The 16,078-nt window shown below is 43.4% G+C and overlaps 1 protein-coding gene across 1 annotated transcript in view; it reads left to right on the top strand.

The window, feature by feature from the left end:
• Window positions 1–4,853, top strand: part of DRAM1 (DNA damage regulated autophagy modulator 1) — a 39,031-nt gene extending 34,178 nt beyond the window's left edge. Inside the window, exons 6-7 of the mRNA XM_008517636.2 lie at window positions 1,847–1,939; window positions 2,520–4,853. Coding sequence (XP_008515858.1) covers window positions 1,847–1,939; window positions 2,520–2,564 — 138 coding nt within the window. The 3' untranslated portion in view covers window positions 2,565–4,853. The remainder of the gene's footprint in view (window positions 1–1,846; window positions 1,940–2,519) is intronic.
• The last annotated feature ends 11,225 nt before the right edge of the window (window positions 4,854–16,078 follow it).

The following is a 16,078-nucleotide window of genomic DNA, read 5'->3' on the forward strand; positions in this document are numbered from 1 at the left end:
TTTTAACCACTTGGGGGAGACCTTCCACCGCAAATCAAATGAATTCGCTGCCTGGACGGGTTCATCAAAGTGTATCCCCAGACAGTTAAAAATCTTTTTTCATTTCATTTTCTATCTTAAAAATGTGAAAAGTCCCCGTTTTTCTACTCACTCCATAAAACACCTTGTCCCTCTTGTGTTGCCTTCTGTTCCCAATATCAGCGAATGCAGAGAAAACCCTTTACATTAGTTCACTGAATAGATAAATCATTTAGGTGCTGCCCCAAACTTTGGTGGAACTTTAGAGCTTTCACAGCACATTCCTATGAATTGTCTTACTTGGTGGGGAGGGCGGGAATTATAATGTCATTGTCTCATTTTACACAGAACAAGATCAGAGGCTCGCCTGCATTCACATGCGTGTGCTGGAGAAGTCTGGATTCCTGTTCAGTGCACTTTCATTAATATCAATATCATGCTAAAGAGATTCCACCCCCTCACCCCCAGTTCTGCTTCTAGCTTTGTAAACCATCTTCCTTGTCCAGGGATGATATAGGATGGCGTGGATCCCATGGTGCTGTCACCAAAAGGAGGTGGCCTCTGTTCTCTACCCACTAAGGAAGGCTGGTCAGGTTCTCCCCAGGGTGAGCTGGATGAGAACAGGGGACGGATGTGGGTGTCCGTGGGGAGAGTGAGGGTGGTGCCTGTGAGAGTTTGATGCCTCTCACTTAAATATTTGTGGATGAAAACTGAATCAAAGAAAATGACTGTTACCATGGAACCAACCTGCAACCCAGCACATTTGTTTACTCACACTTGTGACCTATAGCAGAGCAGAAAGTGAAGTAGGAAAAAAACCCACGTCATTATTTGAAGTCAGGGGGGCAACCTGACAGTCCATGGGCCTAATGTGGCATGTAGGCTAAAGTCAGAATGCAGATGCGCATTTTTGACTTAGATGCTGTTTGAAAACGCTTTTAAAGTAGTTTCCAGGTTTTAAAGATCAGGAGATTACACACACACATACACACATGCGCGTGCTTCTTTTCTCTCTCTCAAAGCAACGCTGGGGTCATATTTTCCCATTTGGTGAAAATGGAATTGATCTGATGAGGTATGGGCTCCCCATCTTCCCTCTCTTTTTGCAACCATCAGTTTCATTTATTTTGATTAATTTCCTGGCCTCCATAAGCAGCTGACTTTGTTCCCTGCCCATTAAAGCCATTCTCATTCTTGCCTTCCATTCTCTCATTCCTCCCCCAAGAAGACAGAGTCAGTTAACACGTAGATGACCTATTAGCATTTGCTTTGTAGCTGTGTTTACCTAATAATGTTAAGCAGAACTATTTTCTGAACTGACATTTTCTATAGTCACAGAGAAACACAAAACCCAGTGGTGATAGTCAGCCAATTTTCTCTAGATCCAGACACTCATTCTTTGGAGTAACTAGATGAACGCTGAATAGATGCTTTTTAAGCGTGCCTTTCAACATTGGGATTCCCAACAGTGGGATAGCAAGTCAGGGTTTGTATGGAAAGTTCTTTTTTCTTTTGAGTCCAAATTCGGTTCCCAGTCTCAGCCATTTTGTGGTCTTTAGTTTGCCTTTTGAAGTTACATAGACTAAATCTGAAAGCCAGGGTGTGTGAGAGCTGGAAAGAATTTTCCGGATAATTGCATTCTTGTTCTCACTGGGTAGGTGCCCTGATGTTCATCGATGTGGCCTTGCTGACTGTGTCACCTCAAGGGGCTGGTTTGTGCTCCCTGGACAGCTTTTTCCTCTGGCCTGACCCACTCATTATTATTTCAATACATACACTAAAGTGAATCAATTTAGGCTAAATTCTCTTTCTTTCTTATTGCTCTTAGGATTATGTTTATCACGTAGTGAGTGCGATCTGTGAATGGACAGTGGCCTTTGGTTTTATTTTCTACTTCCTAACATTTGTCCAAGATTTCCAGGTAGGTATTTATCAATTCAAATGTTATAAGTTGCTGATGATTAGGATTATTAAAATCCGTGGAAAATTTCTTACATTTAACAAAATAAGAGCGCTGTCTTTCTTTCATTTTACCCTTACGTGTTTGAAAAAATATGTTAAGAATCATGCAACTTAGTTATTCCCAAAGGAAAGAGTCTTTAACAGCGCTCCCAAACAATGAAAGTTTCATATGTCCTCTGCCATTTGTTGCTTATAGTCATATATCTTGGTTATTTTCTTTTTGAGGCAGTCTCACTTACTAGTTCCAAATAATAGGAAATAATGTCTTTGTAAAAAACAGAAGTATGTTGTTGAAAAATGTTTCCAAGGCAGACCGAAGGTAGGACCTTATCAGATCTGGCAGGAAGGAAAATATTACATATTGAAACAAGTGAATGCTTAGCTAAAAGGATATAGAAAGCCAAGAAAATTCTTCAGGACCCTCAAGCTCAGCACAAACCATAGTGAGATCATGTCTGAGGGGGGACAAAGCTGTCGGGAGTTCCATAACTGGCACTGGAATTGTTTACCTTCTTTTAAACCTCGTTTTTTTCTAATAGAGTGTCACCCTAAGGATATCTACAGAACTCAATGGTGCCATTTGAAGAAAGAGGAATCCTATCGCAGTCGATGAAAGTCACGGACAATTTCTAGAAGTGGTACAGAGGACGGACAGGGTTTTAACGCTGCCCTAGTGGAATGGGTCTGTGGCACATCCAGGACTTGCATTTTATTAAGATTCCCAATGGTTGTACTATTTTCAAAGGTATGTTTTCCTAGAGAATGTGGAGCATTTATGACATTGTAGCAATGTTTTTTTTAATAATTTTCCAAGTATGCACTTTTTTATATTAAATTCGTTACAGAAAAGATAAGGTGTCATAGAAAGCGGACAACTCCTATTTTTATAGATTCCGTTTTGTTTTTTTCTTTGTGTGCGAGTGATTTATGGAAATACACTAAATGAGGAATTCACTAAAATGTAAAATCAGGGGATAATCATTTTTAAATTTCATTTTTGGAGACTGAACTGTATAATTTTATACCACAAGGGGATTTATAAAATTCAGTTTATGATCATCACAAAGATTTAGTTAATAAATTAACACTAAGTTACTCTGATTTTTAGATGAACTAAGCAAAATGCTTCTAGCAAAAGGCCTTAATACCACTATGCACATTAACTCTAAGTGGACATGATAACCTCAGTTTTGAAATTCTGCCCCCCGTGGGCCTCCCTGCGCACAGGGCTGCAGCTTTTACCCCGCTGCTGATTGGCAGTCAGAAGTGGGTGTGATTCCAGGTGAGATGGATTCATCAAGGCAGGTTAGAAATCAGAAGCCTTAGAGCAGCAGAGTGAAGAGGAGGTGAGAGACTAATGGGAAAACCTCACCGATTCCGGATTGTTGTGTTTGCTACATGAGCAAGAAGGAAGAGTGTGTCTCAGGGAACATTCGTGGAAGGCAGGGGTATGGGGAGGAGACTTTTGCTTAATACTAAACCTCTGCAAAGCCAAACTGTGAAAAGCATTAAGACACAGATTTATAAAACCACCCTTCATTGTTATTGGCGTAACTTGATACACAGTGTGACTCAGAAGCTGAAAGTCACATCTCGAATTCATTTAATGCCAGTCAACACGTCAACGAGAACATAGGTCTGAGAAAGAGAGAGAGAAAGGAGAGGGTGGCAGGGTGCACTTTCTTTGCTCCTCTTTGTAATGCTTGTGGCAGGATGTTTGCACGCTGTACAGAACGTGAATCATGTCCTTTGTTAAGCAAGAGCTACACATTCCCCCTTTTCACCCAAATCGCAAATGACAAATGAGAAACAAGTCATTCCAGAGGAAGAAGTGGGCCTTGAAATGTTAAGGCTTAGGTTTGAAAGCTGAAGAGAAGGAACTCTCCTTCAAGGACCCTCCAGACCACAAACCGGCGTCTGGCTAAGTGGGTGCAGACCTTGAGGGCATATGCCAAGGGCAGAGCGGCCCACTTGATCAGCCTTGGAGGCAGTCTGGGAGCAGTGAGCATGTGATGGCGCCTCAGTAAGGACTTGTTGAGTGAGTGAAGGGCTGAGACTCAGCAGTGGTCACCCACTCTGCAATGACAAACTGTGTCTCCCCTAAGTGTCCAACAGTGGGAACCCGATCACCATTCTGGGTCTGTTGTAACTTGTCATAATGCTGTGGGTCCCCACTGTAACACTGGAACCAAAAGACTGATTAAAGCTTTGCCAAGTGTTCATTATTCAGAAAAGAGGGAGGAATGCTTCACACCTTTACCATGGAACCTGTAGGAGATGCATCTGTGGTTGGGTCTCACTTTGAACCGACTTTTGTTGTCAGTTCTTCTCATGATGCATTGTCTCCATTTCCACATCTCTCTGTGAGATTAGACTGGGAGCTCCTTGAGGGCAGAGTCTGTGCCTTAATCTTTATCTTTGTAATTCCAGCATTTACCAGGGTGCCTCCTGGTCCATAGTAGGTGCTTAATAAATACTCATTGAATGCATGAATGAATGAGTGAACAAATGAAGGAGTGCATTACTCTGGTTTAGTGATAAACAGATGGTGTGTATCACTCAGTAATGTTGACTGTTCTGCTTTGAGTACTGTAAACATTCCAGTTGTCTGGGTGTCACCATTCTATGACAACTTTCTTCAACCTGGACAGTTACCACAGACACTGTTACATGGGCTAGACAAAATGGGACACCTGCCTTGGCAAACTGAGATGGCCAGAAATCACTCCAGACAATCACATTCGGCTGATTCCATGCAACCTCAAAGCTGGTCTTATCCACACTTCAGTGTTATTTCTAATTTCCATGAACTTGCATTTCCTTGGACCTCATGGCTGAAAGAGTAAAATAAAATAAACTATTTCTTTATTTTAGTACTTTGTGTCTCTGTTAAATTATAGTTGGTCGCCTGGGTACTGCTATGAAATATATTTATTCAGGAAACGATTCTAGCTCCAGTTGGATTTTGTAAAGGTATAGTTTAAACCGTATGTTTTCTTAATTCATGTAGCTTTGCCTATGGGCATGATGGGCCATCTTTGTAGAGATTTTTGAACATTCGTATCAGAAGTTCGCGTCAGTCAAGACTCTTAGAGTTGAAGGCACCAGAAATACAACTCAAATTTGTTGAAGGAAAAAGGGGCAGCTATTGACTCAATAACAGAAGTCTAGGGGTGGAGCTGGCTTCAGGGATGGCTGGATCCAAAAGTGCCACCAGGACTCTGCAAATATTCTCTCTCCTATCAGCTCTGCTTTTCTCTCTGTTGGCATCATTCTCAGGCAGGCTTTCCCCTGCTGGCAGTGAGATGGCTTCTAGAAGCTCCAAGCCTACAACCTGTCCAGTGGAAAGAGAAGACTTCTCAATGGTTCCAACAGAAGTCCATGAATTGAAACTCATTGTCTCTGATTGGCTGGCTTGGCCATCCTGTAGCCCAGGGAGGTGTGATGCTCTGATTGGTCAGACAGAGTCACATGTCCACCTCTGTAGCAGGGAGGAGTTAACATTGCCCAAACTACTGGGCTGATAGTAGGTGAAAGTTGTTTCTGAGAAGAAAGGGATGGGAAATGGATCTTGGACAGACACAGCAGCAGATTCCACTGTGGAATTAAAGTCCCACCCACCATACACACCAGAAAAGCCAACCTAACGTGTTTCAGGGTAAACCAAATTATACATGCTGACAGCCTTTTCAGGTTAAAAAAAAAAAAAAAGTAAATGTCAGCCCTTTAGGTAATAAACATGCCTTCAGTTAACTCCAAAGTTACGTTTATTCTTTTTCAAGCTTCTTGTGTTCTTATTTAACCTCTGTGACATTGCTCAGGCAGTTAATTATCCCATGTTTCAGATGAGGAAACTACGCAGAGAGGTCCATTGGCCTTCAAGAGGTTCTGCTGACAGATGGCAACAGATTCCAGTCTGGGACTCTTGCTTTCCTGATTCCTAATCAAGTGGGTCTTTTTTTTTTTTTAAACACTAACACAGAGGATTCCACAGAAATTGCGTTTCATAAACCAAATTAAGTACAACAGTGTTGTGCCGTGTTTGGGTTTCCTAACATCCTTTACATGTGGCATTGTCCCATGTTCCCATTTTTTACTCCGCTGGAGACATACTGGTCTGGTGTTTGGGCCTGGAATGAGGAAGGACGAGTAGGAGGGAGATAAGTGGTATCCATTCTTTCCCACTCCCTGATTCTGGCAAGCCAGTACGTCCAGCCGTCTCCCCACACACATACTCTTGGTCTGGCTCTGAATGCACCACATTCTCAAGGCCAGAATGTCATGCATCTGCGTCCTGTCTGTTGCACAAGAGAGCAACCACAGCCTCGAGCTCTGGAGAAGCTTCTGACTCTCCTTGGTCACCCCCAGCAGATTCATCTTCTAAAATGAAAGGCGGCAGGATGCCAAACTCATATTGGGGGTGGCAGTGAGCTCCAAAATCAATGCTTGGAAAATGCTGTAGGAGATACCAATGTTCTGCTTTGTGGTTTGAGCCAGAGTGCCATGAGATGCCTAGTAAGCCTGCGGCTTAGGCAGTCGCTCGGCAATGAGCAACGCTCTGTGCCCTACCATCCCCAGAGCCAGCTCCGCCTCTGGATTCCACTGACGTGAGTTGATAGAGTCTCTTTTTAACTTCAGTCCACTTGAGTTGGATTTGTGATGCTTATACCTATAAGAGTCCTGCCTGATACAAAAACCCAAGAGTTCTCTTCATCCGCAAATACAGTAAACTCTTGTTATCTGGACTCAGCATGTTGGGGTGGAAAGATAATTTTTATATAAGTGGGGATTGAACTGCCCTCACTCACAGCCCTTACTCTCTGAACCATTTGTTCTTATTGAAAAAATTTCGAATCAGTACTATATTCACATGGTTCAAAAATCAAAACAATATAAAAAGATGTTCTGTGAAAAACCTTTGTATGTTCCTGTACCCACATTTATTCAATTTACCCCTCTCCTTGCAGATATCCACTTTTTATGAAAATACAAACAGAAATACACAGTTAGAAATGTTTCCTTTTTAACTTCTACCCAAAATGTAGCATACTGTACAGACAGTTTTGAGCCTTCCGTTTTTGACTAAACAATGTGTCTTGGAGATATTTTCTTATCAATACCCAGAGCGCATCCTCAGTTTTTAGTTTGCTTGTTCTGTTTTATGCCTGAACAGTAGTCCATTGTATGGCTGTGCCCTCATTTATTGAACAAGTCCCTTATTTGTGGGACAGTCACATGGTTTCCAAACTTTTGCTGTTATAAGTGAATGACTTGTACATACATCATTTCACACATGTGCCAGGAAATCTGCTGGAGACATTCCCATAAGTGGGGATGCTGGGACAAACAGGAACCTCATCTGTCATTTGACACATACTGTCATCTCACCTTTAGAAACTTTTTGTTTGAAAAATCCAGCTGTTTCACACCTCCTACTAAACTGAGGATGCTGATTATAAGCTCGGCTTTTCGTGGTGACTTGTTCATTCACGGACAGGCACAGACAGTGGATTCTGCTGTCGGTGTGGGCAGAGGCCCGCTGACTGTCACTGCTCTTCTACACTCTCTCCCTGGTTCCCTCTTTTATTTAAACTCCTAGGGCAGGGAGGGCAAGGCTGTTTGCTCCCCTCTCTGTGGACAGAGAGCCTTACTGTCTCCTCCCCTGTGCCTCCTACTCTCCTCCTGGTGGCCGAGAGTGTCTCCGGCTCGCGTGGGTGTCCCCTGTGATCTTGCACTTTGGTCGCTGCCTCTTCTAATCTCATTCCTTTCTCATCCACTTTCTCTTTCTGGATCTCTTTGAAGGGTTGCCATTTCACTTACACTTCCTTATCTTTTGAGAACGTTGTGCTTTTGTAGACAGCGTCATCAGCCATAGCGTTGCCTGTCCCCTTTCTGGCAAGCTGACCCAGTACACAACACCAGGCGGAGTCCACAGACCTTTTGGCCCTCCCTGACCTTGTGGCTTGGTGGTCAGTGTGGAATCACCCAGTGACTGGGGGACACCAGCAATGCAGTGGCCACAAAGAGAGAGAGAGGAAACTCCGACTTTGAAAAACTTTAAAAATTTATTTAGAAATAATAGGCTTTAATTTTGCTTAAATGTACCTTTTATGTCATTTAAAAATCAATTAACTTTATTTCTTAGAGCAGTTGTAGGTTCACAGCAAAATTGAGCAGAAAGTTCAGAGTTCCCATATAGCCCCTGTCCCACACACTCACAGCCTCCCCTCCTACCCACACCCCCCACCAGAGTGGTATGTTGTTACAGTCGATGAACCCACACTGACACATCATTATTGCCCAAAGTCCATGACTATATTAGAGTTCACTCTTAGTGGTGGGCATTCCATGGGTTTTGGCAGATATATAACGTCATGTATCCACTTTTGTAGTATCATACAGAATACTTTCACTGTCTTAAAAATCCTTTTGTCACTTTGAAAAAGAAAATCCTACTTGGAATTACCTATGGAGGAGCATCATAACTTTTTTCAGTACCAGGTATCCAGGGTCTTTTGCTTAAGCACCAAGGACGTTTCTCTACCTGCTTGTGTTACCACTCAGGTTCTGTTAACATCGATTGAGTATCTACCATATGGAAGCCACTGTGAGAAGGGTTTTCCTCATAGCCCCATTTTACTAAGGAAATTAAGGTACGGTAAGATTGTCACCAGGTACCAAGTGGTGGGGCCAGGTCTAAACCCAGGGCTATGAGTCCTACAGTCAACCTTTTCCGCAAAGACAATGTGACTATCAACCATTTTCATGTGAGTATGAATTAATTTCTCAGATTTTCTAGAGTCGCATAACACAAGGCCCTGAGGAATGAAATCCCTAAACTGGTAAGTTTAGAGAACTGGGTGAAATTTCTGGGTTGTTGCTTCAAAAAGGCAGGTCCTGGTTGAACTCTTTGCATCTAAGACTTTGGGGGTCAGGAAGTAGGTGGTGGGAATCAGGAGTTGAAACATAATAGAGCTTGTGTGACACATTCAATATTTGGTGGGAGATTGAGATTAGCTCTCCTACACCCGTGCTTGACCCCTGAGGAGGAGCACTGAAATAGCCAAGGATGCCATTGGGCAGTGGGGCTGGGGTGGGGGTGGAGGGCTTTCAGTGTGATTAAGGCCCTGGGGGCTGTGAGGGGTGGTTTCTTAGGACTTGCAACTCTTAGCATCTTTGCTTCTGCTTGATGCAGTAAGATGGACCTGGTACTGTCTTCTGTTTAGAAAGAAACATCTGCTCTCTTCCCAAGGTGGATGTCATGGTGGGGCCCAGAGGAAAGACCATTTAGGCTTCCCCCTACTCAGTAAAAGAAGTCCTCAGGATTCACACTTGTCAGACCCATGGACTTGCCATCTGACCTCCCGCTGGTGAGAGAGTTCTCAGAGCCTCCAGCAGCAGCAGGAAGCAGTAAAGGTCTCAGGACTCGGGCTCTGGGTTCCAGCTCTCTTGCTCATCGGGCTAACATTAGCACTGGTGGTAGGAATGCTTGGAAGACACATTTCACCTTCTTGAACAATCCTTTTGCTCAGGGTCAGCCCAGAGTAGCAAGTTCCGGGTACCACCCAAGACATCTGATTTAAGGCGAAGAGTGATGTATTTAGAGCTGGCCAGCGATTTGACAGCTGCTAACATAACCTTTAACACGTGTATTAAAATGAATACCGAGCTTAGTTCAGTCTGTCATTTCCTCTTAATACTTGAAAAGCCTCAGTTTTGTTTGAAAGTTCCCTCAAAAGGCTCTAGTGGGGGAATTTATTCTTCTGCTTGACCGCACTTGGATCCCTTAAGTCAGAGCCACCTTGAAATTGAAACCGGGAAAATCCCGGGTCTCTCTGGCCAAGAGAAGAAGCAAAGGTATGTTCTGAGGTTTATTAAATAATTACTTAGTTGTTGACATGTTGTGAGGGGAGGAAAAAAGGCGAAGGGTTGGCAAGTATGAATAGAGATTAGTAAGGGTCTTGGGTCACGTGGCTTATAAACGAGGTAGAATATTTTGGTGTTCCCTGACCTTTGACTCACGTCGAACCTGGCAATGTGTAATTCCAACTCAATTAACCAGGACTTGGCTTGGTACGTCATTATTTTGACTGTCTAAATGACCTGGTCGACTGTGATCCAGTTAATCCTGGAGATACTCAAAAATCATTGGTGTTGGGAACAGACGCAGCAGTGACTTGAAGGGAAGAAAATGGAGAGTGAGAAAACCCCAAATTAACTGACCGTTTGACTTCCCATCTGCAGTTGGTCTGGACGGCAGATTAGGGCGAGTCTCCTGATATAACAAGTTGCTCTGAGACTAGCTCAACTCAAAGCTTCCGGGAGGGAGGACGTTCTCAATTTAGTGAAACCTTCGATCGGTATTCCCCAAACTTCAGCCGTAGGTATGTCTCCTTTGCAATTTTTATCGTCCTCTGTACAGCAATTTACTTAATGCTTTTCAATGACTCAGTTTTTAACTCAAGTATTTCTATTTTAAAGAGAAGCTTCTCCCACTGCTTCTCTTCCCGGATTGTCTGGTTTGGTGAATGGTGTTACCATCCACTGGGTCGCCGAAGGCAGAAACTTGAGAGTCATATCCTAGCTCCTCACTCTGCTCCCAATCCCCACCCAACAGTCTTGTAGTTTTATCTCCTAGGTAGAGTGTGAGCAGATAATTATCATCCAAACCAGAGCATTTTGGGGAATGAGAGAGGGTACTATTAGTAATTTACCCAGAGTAAACTGGGTCTGTCTGAATCAAATGGGAACGTGTGGTCAACCCATCTATGTGGTCTTGAATCCTCTTCCTCCTCTCACTCCCACCATCCATACCTTAGTGCAGGCCTTCATAATTGTTTGCTTGGACTAGTGCAGTAGCCTGCTGTTGTTTCCTTGATTTCAGTCTTGGTCTTTTCTAACATATCTTACACACGCCACACACACATTTGATATACCATTCTCTGACTTACTATCCTTCAATGGCTCTCCATAACTTCAGGATAAATTTCAAATGCCTTAGTCTGGGTTATGAGGTTCTTCACAGATCTGGTTTCTTTATATCCTTACAGACTGTGAATTCATTTATTTATTCATTCATTCAACATTTATTGAGTGTTACTCTGGGACAGGCACAGTGCTAGACTCTAGGAATACAACAAGTAAGATGAATTTCTGCCCTCAAGGTATTTACAGTGGAGTGGAGAAACCACCAAGGAAACGTTGTAGTAAAACGTGCTGGGGAAGTGCTGTACTCTTTGACTTCACTACTCAAAGTGTGGTCCAGGGGCCAGCAGCATGAGCATCACCTCGGAGCTCGATAAAAATGCAGACTCTTAGGGCCCCACCCCAGGCTCACTAAGTCTGACTCTGCATTGTAACAAGATCCCTGGGTGATTGGAGGGCATGTTAGTTTGTGAAGCCCTGGTCTGTGGGCCCTTGCTAGTTGAAGCACTTGGTTTAGATCCCCAGGGATGGTCATGCCAGGAGGGAGACGTGGAGGAGAAGATGGAGTTTGCTGAATGAAGGCGAGATGGGAAAAGGGCACACACGATGGAAGGATTCGCCTGTGCAGTGGCACAGAGGCAAGAGAGAATATGCTGTTTGGTGGGAATTACACGTTGTTCAGTATTTTGGGAGCACAGGCTGCAGGTGGGGGCCTCACCTAACTCAGGGATGCCCTTATTAAAGGAAAAAAAGTATCAATTTCCACACCACCATTTCTTCTTTGAGCCCATCTGGAAACATAGTGATTCAGAACAAACACTTTGATTCATAGAGACAGACAGCAGCATAGAGGTTACCAGGGGTGGAGGGAGAGGAGAATGGGGAGGTTTGTTAAAGGGGCACCGAGTTTCTGTTTGGAATGATGAAAGAGTTCTGGAAATGGGTAGTGGTGATGGGTGCACAACATTGCCAATGTACTTAATGCCACTGAATTGTGCACTTAGTGGCGAAAGTGGTAATTTTTATGTTATGTACATTTTACCACAATTTTATAAAAAAGAATGAGTGAGTACCTTGAAGTCAAAGAAGACTTGATTTTCAAGTTCCAGCTTTGCCGCTTCCTTACTGTGACGTCCCAGGCAAGTCAGGTAACTTTTTGAAACCTCAGTGTCTTCCTCTGTAAAATGGGAATAGTGATGGTACCTGCCTCATAGATTTGTCATCATTGGAGCAATGCCCATCAAACACCTGGGAGCTTCCTGGGTCATCCTTATGCCCATTAAAGCTGGAAGCACGTTCTTAGCCCAATGCCTGGCACAGCCAGAGCTCTGCATTGTGGCTGTTATTACCCCTTCGGCCTCCTCTTTGAGTGCAGCCATGGTTTTCAACTTTGATTGCACATTAGAATCATCTGGAAAGCTTGGTAAAACCCCACTGCCTGGAGTAATTAAAGCAATTTCAGGAAATGGAGCAAAAGCATCTTTATTCCAGGTGATTCCAATGTGCAGCCGAGGCTGAGAAACTGCTGTAGCCACGGTTCTCAAAGTTGAGTGTGTAGCAGAATCACCTGGAGGGCTTGCTGAAACTATTTCCAGGCCCCACCAGTTTCAAGTTTAGTAGTTAAGGAGGAGCCCTCCCCTTTATTCCACCATTTGCCAGTGGCTCTTTCCTTTTGTTTGCGGTCTGTATTGTTCACCCACTACCTAACCTCTTCCAGACCCGTTACATTACTGAAGTTTTTCTGGAAAACATTTGCCAATAGCTTTCTTCACATTCATGCCCATGGTCTCAAGATTCTCCAACCTGTTCTGGCTTCAGACAGTACCACATCTCAACATTATCCTTTGAATTCAGATCCACTACTCTTTCGGTTTTCCTCATCTCTCTTTCCTTCTCCCTCCCCCTTGTGGAAGTAGGGATTCCCATGTGGGACTCCCATGGCCATTTCCTTGGGTCCCTATATTTTTCCCTTAAAGAGATCACAGTTTTAGAAGTGAGATAGACCTGGATTCATGTCTTGTACTTTGGCAATTTACTCAAACCCTGAGTCTCATTTTCCTCACCGGTGAGTCATGGGTACTGATAATAGTGTCCCAATAAATAATACATTCCTGGTGCATAAAACTCAACTATTAGCTGTTATAGTGTTTCACCTTTAAGACAAGGTAAAATCTTGACCTTGAAGAGAACTCCAGGAGTGATGGGACTGGCCCCTGGGATGCTGAGGACAGAGTCAGGGATATCAAAAACACAGCATGGAGGAATAAAGCTGGGATTTACCCAGAGGCAAGAAAATGGTCGCAACCAAGGATTTTCCAGAAAGCCTGGGCAGAAGGGAGGCGACAGATGGGATCTGACAAAGGGAATTGACCAAGAGATTCCCTGTGATTGAATTAAAATGTGAGCCTAGGGTCTGGTCCATGCACAGGGAGTGTGTAGTTAATGGTGCTGGGATGGTCTATGGAATGGCCCCAGAGGAAAGCCACAGGGAATTTCAACCCCATCAGTGTGGAATTCAGTCCCTTTGGCAAGAAACAAAATGATAAAGAACCTGTTACAGTTTGCACCATTTATTATAGTCATGTGCAAAACATGACCGTGGGGTGTTACACAGAGCTCTTGTTACAAGATAAGTCTCTGAGCGCTGTTTCCCGTCCGTGACGTTATTCACCAGGATGGCTCACATGTTGAAATTTGAAACTCCTTGGGTGAAGAATCCCTCTGCAGGCTGTACCAGATGTTGCTTGTGTAGCTCCCTGAGCCCAGAAAGATGAGTTAATCCTTGAAGGAAATTATTCTGAACTTGCATCAAACTCAGAGGCTTTGATCCAACAGGCCATGGCAATAAAAAACAAGGCTATCAGAAGAGCTGTGGGTGGTAGTCCTGTCTCTGAGAAAGGAACAGGGCCACTGGCCGACGGCTGCATTCCAGAAGGCCTCCAGATGCACAGGGCCTTGAGCAAAGGGCCTCACTTAGTGCGATGTTGTGAAAATCCTGCACTTGAAACACATGTAGTCATAAACAAAAACTTCCTCACCCTTTAAAGACCCTGAAGAAGTATCACCCTCTCCAAGCTGCTTCCCCTGAATGTTCCAGGCCTCATTGACCCCATTTACCTCCTTCTACTTTCATCACCCACAGCACACAGCTAGCCAATTGATACATATACATATACACAAATATATAGTCATCTTTCTCCAGTTAAACGGCAAGTTCCTAGAGTCCTAAACCAAGCATATTTTATATTTTTTTGTATCTCTGAATGCCTAGCACTCTATGAGGCATCCTGGTCATTTTTTCATCCCTAAAATCTAGCATAGTACCTGGCATGGAGCAGACGCTCAATGAGTGAATAAGTGTTTATTAAATGAATGAATCATTGACTGATAGCTAAGTTGAATTGGCATGAAAAAATAAACAAAGGAAAAAATAACAGGCACTTCTGGTTTCATTTGCATGGCACCTCACCTCCCTTCTTCCAGAAGTTTCCTCTTCCTTGGCTCCATCCTTTTGGTTCTCATAGGAGCTGCCATGTTGTTTCATGACTCTGGGGTTTACATGACTCGAAATGCTTCTATGAGTCCTTCCCTGGGATTTTTTTGACTTGGTTCCAGCGAGAATGTTAAGATAGTCTCTTCCTAGTGACCAAAGCTATATAGATGTATTGGTAAATTTGGGAGCTATTGGCTTCCATATTTTTCACCACATGGAAAAAGCTGATTGCTAGCTAGAAGCAAGAATGAAACTAATGAAGAGAATGAATGGAGGCAAAGAGACAAGAAGAATTAAAGAGAACCCCAATGGTCTTCGACTTCCTGGTTTCAGTCGTTCCCATGCCCTAGGCACATTCCCGTCTTTGAGTTTCACGAACATCACATTATTCCTTGTAATAACCTCCCCTTTTGCTTAAATGAGTTTGAGTTATGTCTCTGTCACTTGTAACCACGCAAGCCCTAACTAATACAGAAGTGCCTGCTTTGTGGTAGACGCTCAATAAAAAAGAATGGATGAATAAAATCTCATTATGCCAAGTTACGAAGTTTTGCAAATGAATTTTTCAAAACATCCCATCCTTATTTGTGGTTTTCATCAATACTTCTTTGATATGCCTCCCAGAGCTAGCACAGTACTGAACATAGAGTAGGCACATGGAATACATGGAAGCTACAGTTTCTGGTTACATTGATTCTTCATTTTTCATTTGCAATTACTTTTTATCCATGTGTGCATTTGTTGAATCTCAGATGCTTGGGGCTGCAGTGCCATCTGCGCATGATGGAAACCATTTGTAAGGACTTTCTAAAGTACACATAGAGTGACGGGCTCTGAACAGCAACCACAGATGGAACACCAAAGGATGTTCTTTGTGAGCAAGGGCGATGGGCAAGAGCATTTGAATAGCTCCATGGTAGAGAAGATAGTACTGGAGACTTACTGGTGTCCACATTTTCTGAACTTCAAACCCAGGCACACGGCCCAGTGCATATGAGAATGTTTATGGGAACAGTGGGACAGCTTATTCGATGTTGGGTGACCAGCTCAGCATCTCTGTCTACCATATTTGTGGAGCTGATCTTTAGCGTCAAACCCTTCTCTAGACAAGCTGCTTTACTTACTGCCACCAAAATAGACATGTGGGCTTTTTCCTTGGCACATTTACTGACAAAATTCCTGGGGCCAGATACCTCTCCCTCCCTTACTTCATCTCCTTCCTTTCATATCAAAAGCATCCTCCAGGTCCATCTATCCTACTTCCTCCTGAAACGACTATTCTATCTAATCTGCCACATCTGGCATTTCATCATTCATTCTAAGAATGGCAAGTACATGCCATATAACCTTATCTCCACACTCCCCATTCCCATGAAAAATATCAGTAATTAATATTGATGCTCTTTCCCTGCAAGGCTGGCATGAACCTCACAATCCTTCTCAACATAGTACTCGAGGCAGCCACCAAAGGCTCACTGGAGTTGGCAAGTAACATGAGACCTAGTTGCTGTCTCTGATCCATTCCCTCATATTATTATTTGACGTTTCTGAGTGTGCTTGCCTTCTTTCTCCAACTGGGCTGTTAAGTCCTTGAGGGCAGGAATCTTCGTCATCATCATCATCACAATAATAATATCAATAATCATTACAACAACAACAATAATAATAGCACCAGCAAAT

The sequence above is a fragment of the Equus przewalskii genome, chromosome 29 (assembly GCF_037783145.1).
Source record: "Equus przewalskii isolate Varuska chromosome 29, EquPr2, whole genome shotgun sequence".
Lineage (NCBI taxonomy): Eukaryota > Metazoa > Chordata > Mammalia > Perissodactyla > Equidae > Equus > Equus przewalskii.